Source organism: Propithecus coquereli, unplaced genomic scaffold (genome assembly GCF_000956105.1).
Source record: "Propithecus coquereli isolate 6110/MARCELLA unplaced genomic scaffold, Pcoq_1.0 Scaffold78, whole genome shotgun sequence".
Taxonomy (NCBI): Eukaryota; Metazoa; Chordata; class Mammalia; order Primates; family Indriidae; genus Propithecus; species Propithecus coquereli.
The window spans coordinates 472,502-488,371 of NW_012153951.1; the positions used below are offsets into that span (position 1 = coordinate 472,502).

Here is a 15,870-nt window from a genome sequence, read left to right on the forward strand (position 1 = left end):
AGAGTGAGACTCTGTCTCAAAAAAGAAAATAAAAATAAAAATAAAAATAAAATTAAGGTTTATAAATGCTAACATCAAGTAAAAATGCTATTAATATCAAAAGATACAAAGTTATACAATATGATTATGACTGTTAAAAACAAAAATTTGTATGTGATTGGGTGTATAGTTAAATAAAAAATTCATCTACCTGAACAATTAAAATTTGTACTATTCCTTGTAAATCAAACCTCAAAAGAGTAAAAGAAAAAAATTTATGTGGAATTATTATCCCACAAACAAAAAGGTGGTTTTGTTTGGCAACAAGATCATAGCGTACAACTTTTTCTTCTACTTTTCCTTATTCCTTTAGTCTTTAATCACATCATTTTTAAACAACCTTTTCTCAATTTCACTTTTAATCATATATTTTCACAAAAGGAAAAGAGAGAAAAGCTTATCCAAATAAGTCCATATTATGATTATTAATTAAAGCACTGAAAATGCCATTTGTTACTATCTGCTAAGCCTGTAGTTCAGATGGATTAGCAACCAAGCATCCACACTAGTTAAAATATTTTTAAAAAAAAATTTTTTTTTGCTTACTCCAATAGTAGTTTTATTTAAAATGAAAAACCCTACAAAGTACTTTACAGTAGTTTACACTGAACCTGTTTGCAATTTCCCCTCATTTGTCACAAGATGATAAAATTAATTCTAACAACACAATAAATGACTTGCAAAACGTGTACTAGTTGAAATATTTTTAAACAAACAGTAAAGAAAAAAATTCTGCTAGGAAGAAAAAAGTATCTAATTTACAAACTAAGGAATTTGTTGTTTGTTGGGGCTTTTTGTTGTTTTTGGTTGGTTGGTTTTATTTTAAATGAAAGGCCAATCAGTCTTTAGGTTCAATCTTAAGGACTCTATCAAAGTTAAATAGTATATGAATCCAAACAAAAAGACCTTTAAAAAAGGTGGGCACAGTGGCTTGCGCCTGTAATCCCAGCACTCTGGGAGGACAAGGCGGGAGGATCACTTAAGGTCAGGAGTTAGGATCAGCCTGAGCAAGAGCGAGACCCCATCTCTACTAAAAATAGAAAGAAAGTAGCTGGGCAACTAAAAATATATATAGAAAAAATTAGCCGGGCATGGTGGTGCATGCCTGTAGTCCCAGCTACTCGGGAGGCTGAGGCAGAGGGACTGCTTAAGCCCAGGAGTTTGAGGTTGCTGTGAGCTAGGCTGATGCCACGGCACTCTAGCCCAGGCAACAGAGTGAGACTCTGTCTAGGGGTGGGGAAGAAGACCTAAATAATCATAAGAAAAACAACATACTTGCCATTCATTACCAGATTCTGAAAATTAAGGTACTGCTTAAATAAAAACAGATCAAAATGGTATTTTATAACTTTTAAAATGGTATTTTGTTACTCTAACAATTTCCATATTAACAAAATTAGCACTTTAGTGTTTTAATAATCTCAATCTGGAGTTTTTTTTACCAAGTTTCAAGCACTCAAACAAAATATTATAGTGTCATCCTGAAAATATATTAGCACTGAGCAAAAGCAGAGCTTTAAACAAAGTAATACTTTCTATCTCCATTATATAAAAACCTGTAGGGTTTTTTTTTGTTTTGAGACAGAGTCTTGATCTATCGTCTGGGCTAGAGTGCCGTGGCCTGGCTAATTTTTTCTTTCCTTTTTCTTTTTTTTTTAAAGTAGAGACAGGGTCTTGCTCTTGCTCAAGCTGGTCTTGAACTCCTGGCCTCAAGCAATCCTCCCACCTCAGCCTCCCAGAGTGCTAGGATTACAGGTGTGAGCCCCCTTGCCCAGACAAAAACCTGTCGTTAAATAAAATAAATACTCTAGACTTGGCAACAAAATTAACTAAAAAGCCCAAGGACAAATCTGGAGATGCTAAAAGGAAATATTATGCTCTCCCATGAAATAAGATATAAAAACAATGCAAGCCAACAAAGCACAGCAAGCCAACTGATATAATTAGGAATCTGCTGACCTCTTCTGGAAAACGCTTGAAAAAAAATGTTGCAATTAACTAAATAAGACAAATTAGGCAAACTGTACAGTATAGTACCTCACACTTTTTTTTTAAAACCAATCGTTTCATTATCAGTATGGTTATTTCCTACAAAAGTTAATTTGAAAAAAAGGTGACGTAAATTTGCAGTTAGTATTGACCATTTCTGACTACTAACAGAAGTGATTCTGTTTAACATGTATCGTCTTCCTCAAAACCTTCACAGTTATGGAACTTTGAAGAATTTGCTCACCTAGCTCCCTTCCTTTCTATTATGTCCAAAGAACTTGTGTGATTATGCACGTGTCTTCATTTCACTTTCCTCCCCCAGGAAAAATTATTCTTACATTCCATCTTTGTGACTTTTCCTCCTCAGTCAAGGTACCTGTGTCCTCTCACTGTGACGTAACAGTCCACATCACTCATTCCTCAGTTTTTTAATTTAAAATATATGTAAGTATCATGTTAAGTCCTCTCAGATGTTTTCTATAGCTAGAAAAGTTTTCAGCTTCATAGACTATTTTGAGAGTATATTTTTTATTTTCTTTCGAGACTCCTAATATTATCACCACTACATTTTTAGTTCCTTCATCCTCCCCCACCACCTTTTTTTTTTTTTGGAACCATGGTGAGCCTAAGGATTTCATCAAAAGGAGCTGCTCTGACAAAAGTATATGCTAGCCGGTGCTTCACTTTTTAATCACAAGTTTATCATCACTACTATTCCCTTATACGCAGCTATACTTGCTCACTACTAGACCACCATTTCATTAGATCTACTGCCCTTTAAATTATCAAATGTTTATTTGGTGAGCCCCAAACCTCAGTCCTTAGACTTCTCTTTTCTATTTACACTTAAAGTTCCAAAGTGATCTCATCCAGACTGATGCCCACGAATTCCAGTGATATGCTAAAAACTCCCATACTGGGATCTCTAGTCACACCTCCCCTCTGAACTCTAAATTTTAAATCTACCAGCCTAAGTGACAGAGCCACTGAATGCCCTATAGGCCTCTAACACGTGTCCAAATCAGAGCTCTTGATAGAATCTTCTCTCTCAACCTGCTTGCCTGACAGTCTCCATTAATGGCAACTCCATCATTTTGGCCACTTGCCCAGGCCAAAAAGCCGTGGAGTCATCCTTTCCTTTTATTCTCATACCTGACGTTTGATTTACCCATGATCCTGCCAGTACAAACTTCAACAGATAACTGTAATCTAACCCTTATCATCTCCACTGGAGCCATTCTAGTCCAAGCCACTTTCTCACCTGAAAGAATGAAAAGATGAATTCCCTTTTCCCCCATCCTCGACTTCCTACAACCTGTTTTCAACACAGTAACCAAAGGGAACTCATTAAAACCTACACAAAAAACAAGAGCAGGTTCTCTAGGGCAGGTAGGGTGTACTGCAAAGCTATACTAGGAAACTTTTGAGGGTGCTGGGAATGTTCTGTATCTTAACTGTGGGGGTGCCTTCACAGGTGAGTACAACTGTCAAAACTCAGAATTGTATACTTTAAATGGGTGTAGTTTATTATATATAAATTATACCTCAATAAAAATTATTATTTCAAAAAGCTAAATCACACCATGCCTACTAAAACCCCCTCAAAGCTTCCCGTCTCACACAGAACAAAAGCCAAGGTTTTAGTCCAAAAAAGGTTCTCCCAATTACCTCTCTGACTTATCTCCTACTCTCCCCTCCTTCTTCATTCCCTCCAGCTACACTGGCCTGCTCACTGTTTTTCAAACTTGTGTGATATAATCCAACCTTAGGATGTTATACTTGATTTTCCCTTTGGCTAAATACCTATTCCCCTAATAACCGAAGGGCTCGGGCTCTCCCTTCCTTTTAAGTTGCTACGATTTTACTAATCTATCTTGTTTATCGTGTCTCTTCCACTATGATACAGGCATTTTGTTTTGTTTTGCTTTAATCTATTTTGTTCATGCTGTATCATTAGTACCTGGCTCACAGCAGGTGCTCAATATTTAAGTGAATGAACAAATTAGCCCTAATGCCATACTCTGGGACATCTTACTGACTTCTTTAAAAATAAAAATGATTACAGACCTAACACATCATAAACCTATGTTCTCAAACTTCAAAGGAGGACTTCAATGATCTGAGCAAGCCCCTAATCTTGCTGAATCCCAACGAAATTCCCAGAGTAGTCACTTAAAATCTTTCTGGTTTCCAAATCCAGCAATTTTTTCCTTTCCAACTCTTTCATCCTTATTTAGATAACTGTATCTCCCATGTTCTTTAAAAGAAAGTAAGTATGCTGGACATGGTGGCTCACACCTGTAATCCCAGCTATTCGGGAGGCTGAGGTGGTAGAAACACCTGAGATCAGGAGTTCAAGATCAGCCTGGGCAATATAGTGAGAACCCCATCTCTACAAAAAAAATAAGAAAAATTAGCCAGGTGTGGAGGCGTGCGTCTGTAGTCCTAGTGGGACGCTGAGGCAGGAGGATGGCTTGAGCCCATGAGTTCGAGGCTGCAGTGAGTTATGATAACACCACTGCACTCCAGCCTGAGCGACAGAGCAAGACCCTATCTCTTAAAAAGAGAAAAAGGGAGAGAGAGTAAGTATGGTTCACCTTGTCTCAAACTCATACCACCTCTCATGTCTTCCAGTCTCAGAAACGGTTCCCCTTCCTTTGTATCTAATCCTCTACCTTCTTGCCTTTGATTCAATTCTTCACACTCTCCCTAATATCCACAGCTAATTTCCAACATCTACAACTCTGCCCTAATTACTTAAAAACTTGCCTGGAGTTTACCGATACCTAACTATTGCTCTATTTTCTACCTTCCTTTTATTAATAATACCACACATACCCCAAGAGTTCTCATCCTGGAACCCATGAATGGTCTGGGGATAGAGGACCACAAGCCCTGTGTAATAATACTCAACTAGACTATCTCACACTGGAAAAGGCAATAATAAATACAATCTTCCCAGTCCCTAGTTTCATCATCTGAAAACTCTGAGTTAGGGGGCAGCACTGGTTGTGTGGTGACGAAAAGCACTCACAAATTCATTTATATGACACATTTAATAACTTGCCTTACATTATGTCAAGCATGCCTCCATTTAAATTTATTCCGTAAATACAATCCACTATTGGTTATTTTCTTGGCTCATTAAATCTGAATGGATTTTCAAAATTACATTTCCTAGAGTCCAGTCTAACCTAGACTGAGGTTATACCACATAAAAATGAAATATAAGAGTGTCTTTCAATCTTCTTTAGTAAGTACCTATAACACTTTACAATTCCTATGGTGATTAGCCACAAAAACACACAATTAGAACATTGTCTTATCTTTAAAATGAAAACATATACTGGTGAAACCCTGCACAACAGATTGTTAAAAGAGCAGTGTGGACAGGTGCTTTCTATACTTTAAAAAAAGGCAAAAGAATTGGTGGCATATTTGGAGCTAAATAAAGTGAGCAAGATAGATGAGAAACCAAAAAAGAGGGAGAACAATGGAGGTAAGTATGTACATTAAAATAAGTAGGCAGAAGTAACAGAAAAGCTATATAATTGGGAAATAAGTATACAGTCATCCCTCAGTATCCGTGCAGGCTCCAGGGATATCCCTTCCCCTTTCCAACTCATGGATACCAAAAATCCAAGGATACTCAAGTGCCCTATTTAAAATGACGTAGCTATCTGCATATAACTTGTGTACATCCTCTCATACACTTTCAATCATCTCTAGGTAAGACCTAATACAGGCTAGGAGCAGTGGCTCATACCTGTAATCCCAGCACTTTGGGAGGCCGAGGCAGGATGATCGCTTGAGGCCAGGAGTTTGACACCAGTCTGGACAACACAGTGGGATCCCCCCCACCCCAACTCTCTTGTCTCTAATAATTAAAAGATTAGCTGGGCATGGTGGTGTGCGCCTACAGTCCCAGCTACTTGGGATGCTGAGGCGAGAGGATTGCCTGAGCCCAGGAGTTTTAGGTTGCAGTGAGCTATGATCACACCACTGTATCTCTGCCTGGGCAAGAGAGGGAGACAGTGTCTCCCACCCCCTAAGACCTAATATAACGTAAATGCTATGTAAATAGTTGTTACACTGTATTTTTCTAATTTATACTATTTTTATTGTTGTTTTCTATTGTGTCCACCCACCCACCCCATCCCCAATTATTTCTGATCCATGGTTAGATGAATCCATGGATGCAGAACCTACAGAAAAAGAGGGATGACTATACACAGAAAAAATGAAAATGCAAGAAAACCTCATTATTATAGGAGAAGGGAAATATAGAGATTCAAGCCAAAAGATACAAAAACGACCTTTTACGTTTAAATTGTCATGCATTTTAACTGAAATATAAAAAAATAAAAGTAACCCAAATTCAGTATATTTTATTTTAAAAGACAGGGATCTCGTTATGTTGCCCAGGCTGGTCTTGAACTCCTGGACTAAAGTGATCCTCCCGCCTCAGCCTCCCGAGTAGGTAGGATTACAGGCATCAGCCACATGTCCAGCTTTAATATATTTTATATTTCAACAGCCAAAATTAAGCATTCACTTTTCTGGGGATTCAAATCACCCAGGGTCTGGTCTACAATTTACCTTTATTAGCTTACCTATAATCAAATTAGACCAATTTAAAAATGACTGGATAACAAAATGGCAAGGAGCGGGGAACAAAGAACAACTCTCTATTATAACTCCCTGTTAGCCAAAAACAAAAACCAAAAAAACTGTATTTATTGCTTTTGAAATTTTAGTACTTTTCTTCTATGTTGACAACACATTCAAAAAATACACTGAGTGCCTACCATATGCTAGGCACAACTCTAGGCACTTGGGATTTATCAGTGGAACAAAGCAGATTAAAAATCTCCCTCATGAAGCCTTAATTTGATGACTGATGTTATCTTATTTTCTGTTTAACATAAACTTTGGATGTGTGTGCTGGGGTTGGTGGGAGAGGTACATGTAATACATAGGGATGTGAATGAATCTTATAGAGCTAAAAGAAGTCTAATGTTCTAATTTTACAAATGAGGAAACCAAAGGTCAGAAAAGATACCTAGTTTACTTAAGGTGAGAGCCCAGTAATGTCTAGTAGCACTGTCTGACGTGCCACCCCAATATTCCTAAATAGCTCAAACTAATGGCTAAAATATTCAGCTTAATCATAAACATGTAAAATTATGGGAAATATCGCTTTATAACCAATAATACATATAATTTTTAAAATACCAATAAACCAAAGGGTTTCTGTGACTTTTGTTAAAATATATTTTCTTAAGATTTTGATCAATTTAGAAATGATTGTGAAATTCAAAATACACTTTTTTGCAAATCTCTACATATAATTAAAAAAAAAAAAAGAATACTTACAGTACTATGAAAAACAACACTGTGTCCCTTCCCTAAACTTTCTATATGAGCTGAGAGGTTAAAGCATATGGCTCGATGTCTTATCGCATCCAGTGTTTGTGCATCGAAGAAATCATGTGGTCGTGCTAAAAGTCAACACAAAAAAGGTAAAGAATATTTAGAAAAATTTAACAGTCTGCTAAACAGCCAAACGGTCCGTTTTCCACAAAAATAAATAATAAGAAAGACTGAAACAAGTAATTAATAAGTACTTATCTAGTGTTTAAATGCAAGATATCCTTTGCTTTCAAAACACGGACTCCAGCTGGGAAGAGAGATAAAGCCGTACAAAAGCAGAATTCCAACAAATGAGTGAACGTGGGTTAATTCTGCCCCTTGGTGTGTGAGGTTCTAACCTCAGACCTCATGATTCCACATTTCAGCTACTTCATTTTTCATAAAATTTTGTCTTTTACTCCAGCATCTCTCATCAGCACAAGGTCTGCATTTTCGACAATCTAATGAGCATCATCTGTGCACCACACTGGAATCTCAAACTCACCATGGCCAAACATGTGAAATAAATTTCATAAACATTCTATATTAATATTTGACAAAGTGGTAGTATTGTTTTAAGGTTGAGACAAGTATTTTCCGGATTATGAATAAATGTTCTAACAACGAACTAAGAAAATTGCAAACATTTTTGAATGCGAATCAATCCACCAAAATTCTAACTCCCAATTCCACCAGTTATCAGCTTTGTGACTGTGGGCAAACTGCTTAACCTACATTACACTGTTTCCTTATTTGTAAAATGGAGCTATCATGACAGCTATTGATTGTGATTAAATAAACACATGCATATGAAAAAATGCTTAGTAAATCATAAAGTAGTTTATATTAATGAGCTTGTATAACTTTTTAAAATCATAAACCGTTTCACAGAGTCATCAATCTTAGTGATCACAATGAAGTTCCACATTGAAGATTTACTTTGGTAAGACCATTTTTCAAATTTCAATTTTTACCCCATTAAATATTATTATAAATGGTGCTATTTTTATTCCTAATGAGAAAGTTGCTCAAAATAAAGAAAATAAGTTGATTATTTTACATTTGTAGAGCTTTCTGACAAATGTAACTTTTCAAAATCTGCAATTAAAAATTCAATTTTACTAACAAAAAAAGAAATGGCTTGATTTCAGCATATTCTGAATTACATGTATGCTGCTTTACCACACTATGACTATTCACAGAGTTCTCAGAACATATACACAAATCCACCATAGGTCTTGTGTGGGAACAATTTCACCAACTGACATATTCAATAGTGTATACCTAGATAGCTCTTTTCTCTGGATTTTTCCTCAAGAGGAAATAAGCAAAACACCACCTAGTAAAAAACTAGCAGAACTCACAAAATTAAAAATGCAATGACAATGGGAAATCGGAAAGAAAAAAGTATTTTAACATTTTTTCGGGGGGAAATGTTTACCTAATGTTAAGAAACAAATCCCCTTTCTATTAGATCTGTGCTACTGGAAAAAATGTGTACTTTCCTCATGCTCTCTAAATACATGCTTTTTCCTAAAAAGGATAAGCACTTAAAAAACCTAACAATTTATCCTTCTAAATCATTCAACTACTCCTCATTCCAATTTAAACACTTATTACTCAAATTCACCATAATGAAAGGAACCCTCAAATTTCTCTATATGCATTCAGACCTTAACCATGTTATCTCCACTGTTAAATATCAAAACTACCAAACTAGAATAGTAGTACAGATGTATGTCATGATCTATCAGATTAAGGGAAGAAAATAAATCACTTCTGTTTATTTTTTAATCTCTTCCTTTTTCAATATCCCTTCTCAGAAATTGTTTTATAATATGCATTAGTAATCGGTTACCCATATACAATGTATAAAATACATATGTTAAGACTGTGCCCAAGTATTTTTTTAAACTGATGTGACATATAATCAAAAATCTTTGGAAATGACAGAAATAGAAACTCTACTTTCCTGTGGTTCAAAAAACATATTATGTTTTTCCCCCCTTAACTCTAACAATGGTGTTGTGGTTACACAAAAAAATATCTTTATTCTTAGGAGATAAATTCTTAACTATTTAGGATTCAGGACCCAAAAAAGTATATAAGTAGTGAGATAAAGCAAATGTGGCATCTTGGTAAATCTCTAAGTGAAGACCATTACAAGTATTTAATGTATTACTCTTTCCACCTTACTCTGAAGTATGTACAATTTTTTTAATGTTATCAAACAGAAAATTACTTATGCTGCAATTCTACTAGTTATAAGGTACTTTTTACCTAGTTAAGTAAAAATGATCTCCTTGAATTACATGAGGAAGGTACCAGCAAAGTGACTGTTTTAGTACACTGCTATAGATATGTGTATTTTTTTTTTTTTTTTGAGACAGAGTCTCACTGCGTTGCCCAGGCTAGAGTGCCGTGGCGTCAGCCTAGCTCACAGCAACCTCAAACTCCTGGGCTCAAGCGATCCTTCTGCCTCAGCCTCCCGAGTAGCTGGGACTACAGGCATGCGCCACCATGCCCGGCTAATTTTTTCTATGTATTTTTAGTTGTCCAATTAATTTCTTTCTATTTTTAGTAGAGACGGGGTCTCGCTCTTGCTCAGGCTGGTTTCGAACTCCTGAGCTCAAACAATCCGCCCGCCTTGGCCTCCCAGAGAGCTAGGATTACAGGCGTGAGCCACCGCGCCCGGCCTAGATATGTGTATTTTCAAAGGAAGAACAAACTGCAACACAGCTCAACCATGTCAATTCAAATCACAGCACTCTCTCAACAGTGGCTCCCCGCAGTGAAAGCCAAGGATCTTTTAAAGTTCATAAAGTAATCTATGGTTATCCCCATTCTCCCCAACAGAACAGGAATCAGAAAGGTTTTTTCACCTAACTCCTCTCTCCCCCAACTCTCCCTACACAGCCTGTCTTACTAGCTAATACATTAGGGAAAACACCATTGTTGAAAGCAACGTATACTTAAAAGCAGGCAATGGTACACTGTAAGCAAGAACTGAGTATACAACTGACTCTATTTTCTCTTTACAATAGAGCAGCAAATTGTGTAAGTGGTGCCAAGTACATAACATGAAAAAGTCAGAAAATTTAATGACTACTGTGTATACACTGAGACCAAGATAATAATGAGATTGGGCGAAATGGCTGGGAAAGTTACCCTTGGTTTTGAGTACCAGAATGTATATTTAGCAATTTTCTGTGTGCAACTGCAAGTTACTCAAAGTAACAGTCAAGTAAAATGACTGGAATTTTATTTCTGTTTCTATAAAGAGAGGTTAAAAAGAAAATGGATCCATAACCTAAATTCAACAGCCAACTCTGATGAAAAATAAATATGTTTCTTTTAACAAGAAGAAACTTAAGAAAGTTTAGAAAGTTCATTTTTCACCTGTGGTTTGTTCATTTGTCCACTATAGCTTTATATTTACAAAAAAATTTCACTGTTTTAGAGACTACCTTTATATTCTGAATTAGTGTCTGGAGTCTCTTCTACACTTTAATCAAATCCCAAGAGAAAGGGTAAGGTGCAATCCTTTTTTTTCTTTCTAGTTCACCCTTACAGTGGACTCCCATTCAATGCGGCTTCATTCATTTACACTCTCATTCATATTTCTTTACTTGGGATGTATTTAATTAACTAACTGAAATGAAGAACCAGGCACTGTGCTAGGCTCTGGGGTTTCAAAAGTGATTCCTGCCCCCAACATTTACAAGCCTTATCATCTAATTATTTTCTATTCTAAACATCAACAATACGTCTTATAATCTGGTAATTAAGCATGTAACAACTGTACATACATGTTACAACAGACTATAGGTACTGAGATACAGACTACATTCAAACTCTTTCGCTATCCACACATACTACTTTGGAGTAGATACGTTACTTAACTATATTTATTATTTATCTTTAACATGTTCAAATTTTCTAAAACATTTCTAGGAACACCAACATTGCCATATTTTAAATTTTCTTAATTTAGAACAGAATTAAACTAGCCCCCCAAATCTAATTATATACAATTTGTATTTGAAGGCCACATATACTCCCTTAGCTACTACAAACATATACCACAGAATTCTAACACTGACAGACAGGTATCCTACCTGTTTGTTACTTTTAATAGAAATAGATGAGCAGAGTTGAAGAATAATAAAACATTGATTTGCATAAAAGCCCAAGATATCAACAAAAACCATCTATAATACATACAGATTTTCTAAGTGAAACACTTACGTAACGAGCGTCGTCTTTTGTTCTTTAATTTCCTCCTTTTGTTCATTCCAGCTTTAGAAGGAGATTCTTCTTTGGCCTTTGGCTGGCTAGAAACTTTTGAGGAGTTCTGCTGACTGAAGTGTGTGGGTACATGGCGAGCTAGCCCTCCCTGAGAAGCAAAGCTGGCGTTGCAGCCACCAACAACACACTAAATGAAAATAAGAGAAAAAGAACGTCAGTGATGCTGCAACGGGAACAAGAAGAATATGAATAAGTGAACAGTATTTTCAGAAGTAAATTAGTAGTGCAATGGAACTAATTCCAGAAAGAAAACATGAGGAACTAGTATGGCCCTTTCGTTTTATAAATAACTTAAGTTACCCAAGATAACACACGTTAGGCAGTGGTAAAGCTAGAAAATAAAACTCGATGTTCTTCAGACAGGAGTTCTGGTTAAAAAAAAAAAAAGAGAGAGAGAAAACAAAAACCAGAAAAAGAAAAAAAAGAAAAGAAAACTCAGTTTCATGACTCCCCAGTTAACTGCTCTTTCCATGATATGCAAGACAAAAATAGTGGGATCTTCTTCCCAGAAAACTCTGGTTTTGAATTAATCACATTCATAACAGGAACAGTAAGTTGTTTTTGCAACAAAGAGTCTGATATCCTCATAATTACTTGGATTCCTGGATTTTTAAAATATTTTTATCTTAAGATACATTCTACTTCAAAACCTTCAGCAGCCTCCCTATTATTCCACATTGTCATAACAGGTAGGAAAGAAGTTCAATACTGACTTTTAAAAGAACTGTCTTATAAATATGTTAAACTATTAGATCTCTTAGAAAAAGACATCTTCATAGACTGGGCACAGTGGCTCATACCTATAATCCTAGTACTCTGGGAGGCTGAGGTGGGAGGATCGCTTGAGGTCATGAGGTCAGGAGTTTGAGAACAGCCTGAGCAAGAGCAAGACCCCATCTCTACTAAAAATAGTAAAAATTAGCCAGGTGTGGTGGTGCACGCCTGTAGTCCCAGCTACTAGGGAGACTGAGGCAAGGGGATTGCTTGAACCCAGGAGTTTGAGGTTGCTGTGAGCTAGGCTGATGCCACAGCACTCTAGCCTGGGCAACAGAGTGAGATTCTGTCTCAGAAAAAAAAAAAAAAGACATGCTCAGTGTTGGTGTGTGGCCCTCTGTAAATTCCATTAAATACTGCCTTCTGTACTTCACAGACTAAGAAATCAAAAAGGTGACTATGCAAGTCACCTGGCGGATCTGCTATTCCAACAATGAATGCAGAACATTCAGGCATCACCATGTAAGTGTGTGATTTCTAGTTAGAGCTTAGCAAATAATTTTTGCAAGTCTTCTAACAAATGAATATTAGTAATTAAAATAAACCACTTTCTAAAATAATCCCCCAAATAGCAAATTCCACAGCCAGATTGCTAATAACTTATCTATTAGTAATTTATTATCGAATTTACTTAGATTCTGACTTAACAACCAAACTCCTAGCATGGAAATTTGTCATGTTAAAAACCAAATACATCTATCACATTATTCCCAGGTAGTTCACCTAAGTAATACCATAAAACAATCTACACGCTTCCAGGCTCTTTCTTTCAATCCAAATACCTTTACTGTCTTAAACTCCTAAAAACATAACACAATTCTCTATTAGTAGAAATCGTAACTTTCTTCATACAGTCTTTCTCAATCTGCCCCAAGTTGACAAGAACTAATCATCCTTTGAGGCTGTCTTCACATTTTTCCTACAGTTATGAATATGTGTATACCCAGAAACATCTTGAAAACCACAGATATATCTAAATGTATTAATGAAACTAAACAGCTATATTGCTTATAGAATCTGATAAAAATCACATAAGCTCCTTATATAGTGCCATTAATTATTCTCTGTTTTGACATACAAGAGACGTTTTGGGGACTTCTAATGGCCCTCCACATTGCTATTAAAAATCTTTAACCACTCTACAGTATACACTAAGTTTTAAAAAGGAGTAACGATTCAAGATTTTAGTTTGAATAATTACCTGTTTCCAGTACTACACAAGATGCTAGAAGTTAAAGGATGAATAAGATATAGTTCCTACACTGAAAGAGCTTCAATATGTGTTCAGCAAGACACACATACAAAGTGATAACTTCAAAGGAATACAGTAAGGGCTAACTAAGACACAGCATGTTAGGGCTGTGGCCCCCACCCTAGTACCAGTCCATGGCCTGTTAGGAACTGAGCTGTGCATTACTGCCTGAGCTCTGCACCCCACCTCCTCACCCTCCACCTCCTGTCTGTGGAAGAACTGTCTTCTATGAAACTGGTCCCTGGTGCCAAAAAGGTTGGGGACTGCTGTTGGGGGAACTCAGGATAGAAGCAATTAACCATATCCATCGCTCTGAAATCAGTACTTCATTTAGTTCTTGGAACAACCTTGTGAGTGGTGCTGTCCTCAAATAGCCTGCATCAAGAGTGTATAGCTACAGATGCCAACCATGAGAAGTTTAGCATCTAATGGTTACCACGCTCTTGGAATTTAAGGACTTACCACATATATTCTGAGTACCAAGAACGAATAACACTTTTTAAAGGTGCCATCTACTGCAGGTTACCACACTGCCATAGGACTACACTGTCCACTATAAAAGCCACTAGGCAGATCTTGCTACTGAACACTTTAAATATGGCTAGTGTAACTGAGAAACTGAATTTTTAATTTTATTTCATTTAAATAAGGTATTATTATGTATTAAAGTGAAATCTACATAACATAAAAGTAACCATTTGAAAATGTACAATTCCGTGGAATTTAGTATATTAACAATGTTTTATAGTCACCAGCTCCACATCCTCACCACACTTACTATTTCCATTTTTTATTAAAAGCATCCTAGTAAATGTGAAGTGGTATCTTCTGGTTTTAGTATATTTGGAACAACTTGGGTATGTGAATCTACTTTTTTTTGGGTGGGGGGGGTGTTTGTTTGTTTGTTTTGAGACAGAATCTCACTGTTGCCCAGGCTACAGTGCTTGTTAAAGCTATAGCATCATCATAGCTCAAACTCCTGCGCTCAAGCAATTCTCCTGCCTCAGCCCCCTGAGTAGCTGGGACTATAGGTATGCACCACCGTGCCCAGCTAATTTTTCTATTTTTGTAAAGACCAGGTCTCACTCTTGCTCAGGCTGGTCTTGAACTCCTGGCCTCAAGTAATCCTCCCACCTCATCCTCCCAGAGTGCTAGGATCACAGGCATAAGCCATGAATCTACTTCTTTAACTGCAAATTTTGTGAAATCTAATTAAATTATTTAACATCTGAATTGACTGTTTCAAGTATAATTACTCTGTGTTAGTTTTGCACTATCCAATACCCATTAGACACATGTAGCTTCTAAGTACTGAAAATGTGGCTAGTCTGAATTGAGAAATACTGTAAGTGTAAAATACATACTGTATTTGGAACATTAAGTATCAAAAAAGTACATTCCATTAATCTTATATATTGATAACAAGTTTAAATAATAAAATATTAGGTTAAATCAAAGGTATTTAAATTATCTTAACCTGTTTTTGATTCTTTTAATGTGGCACTAAGAATTTTAAATGACATATATGGTTCACATACATTTCTATTATACAGCACTACCTTAGAATAAGTCATACGATACAATTTTCCTGACTTCACTATTTTAGAAGTTATCCCTGTATTTTCTAACATCTACTCTAAAATCATACATTAAAAAAAAAATCTATTGTGACCAATGTGTCATACTTCCGAGAATACAAGTAAGATAACCTTTGCCACCAGGTTCCTAGTTTAATATTGGTTTATTCAACGAAGCTGCTGAAAAACTCCACACTTCAAATATTAGAACAGCTACTTGAATACAATTAAGGCAGAGATGACGATAACAGTTCAGATGCAAGCCTTCTAGTTTAAATTCAGAGGGATTTTGTGATGACTCCACCCAGGGTTATCTATATAGAGCCCCAATAGGCTCTTCTGTCCCAGGATCCTTCAAGACAACAAACAGGCCCTAGTAGTATCTAGAACTGAGAGAGTAAACATTAAGAGTTTATTTTAGGCCGGGTGCGGTGGCTCACGCCTGTAATCCTAGCTCTCTGGGAGGCCGAGGCGGGCGGATTGTTTGAGCTCAGGAGTTCGAAACCAGCCTGAGCAAGA

General features: G+C 36.4%; 1 protein-coding gene across 2 annotated transcripts in view; it reads right to left on the reverse strand.

Moving 5' to 3' along the window:
- AEBP2 (AE binding protein 2) overlaps positions 1-15,870 on the reverse strand; it is a 67,945-nt gene that overhangs the window by 8,648 nt on the left and 43,427 nt on the right. For both annotated transcript variants that reach the window (XM_012662801.1, XM_012662802.1), the window contains exons 4-5: positions 11,689-11,875; positions 7,405-7,529 (exon numbers count right to left, since the gene is read on the reverse strand). In XM_012662801.1, coding sequence (XP_012518255.1) covers positions 7,405-7,529; positions 11,689-11,875 — 312 coding nt within the window. The remainder of the gene's footprint in view (positions 1-7,404; positions 7,530-11,688; positions 11,876-15,870) is intronic.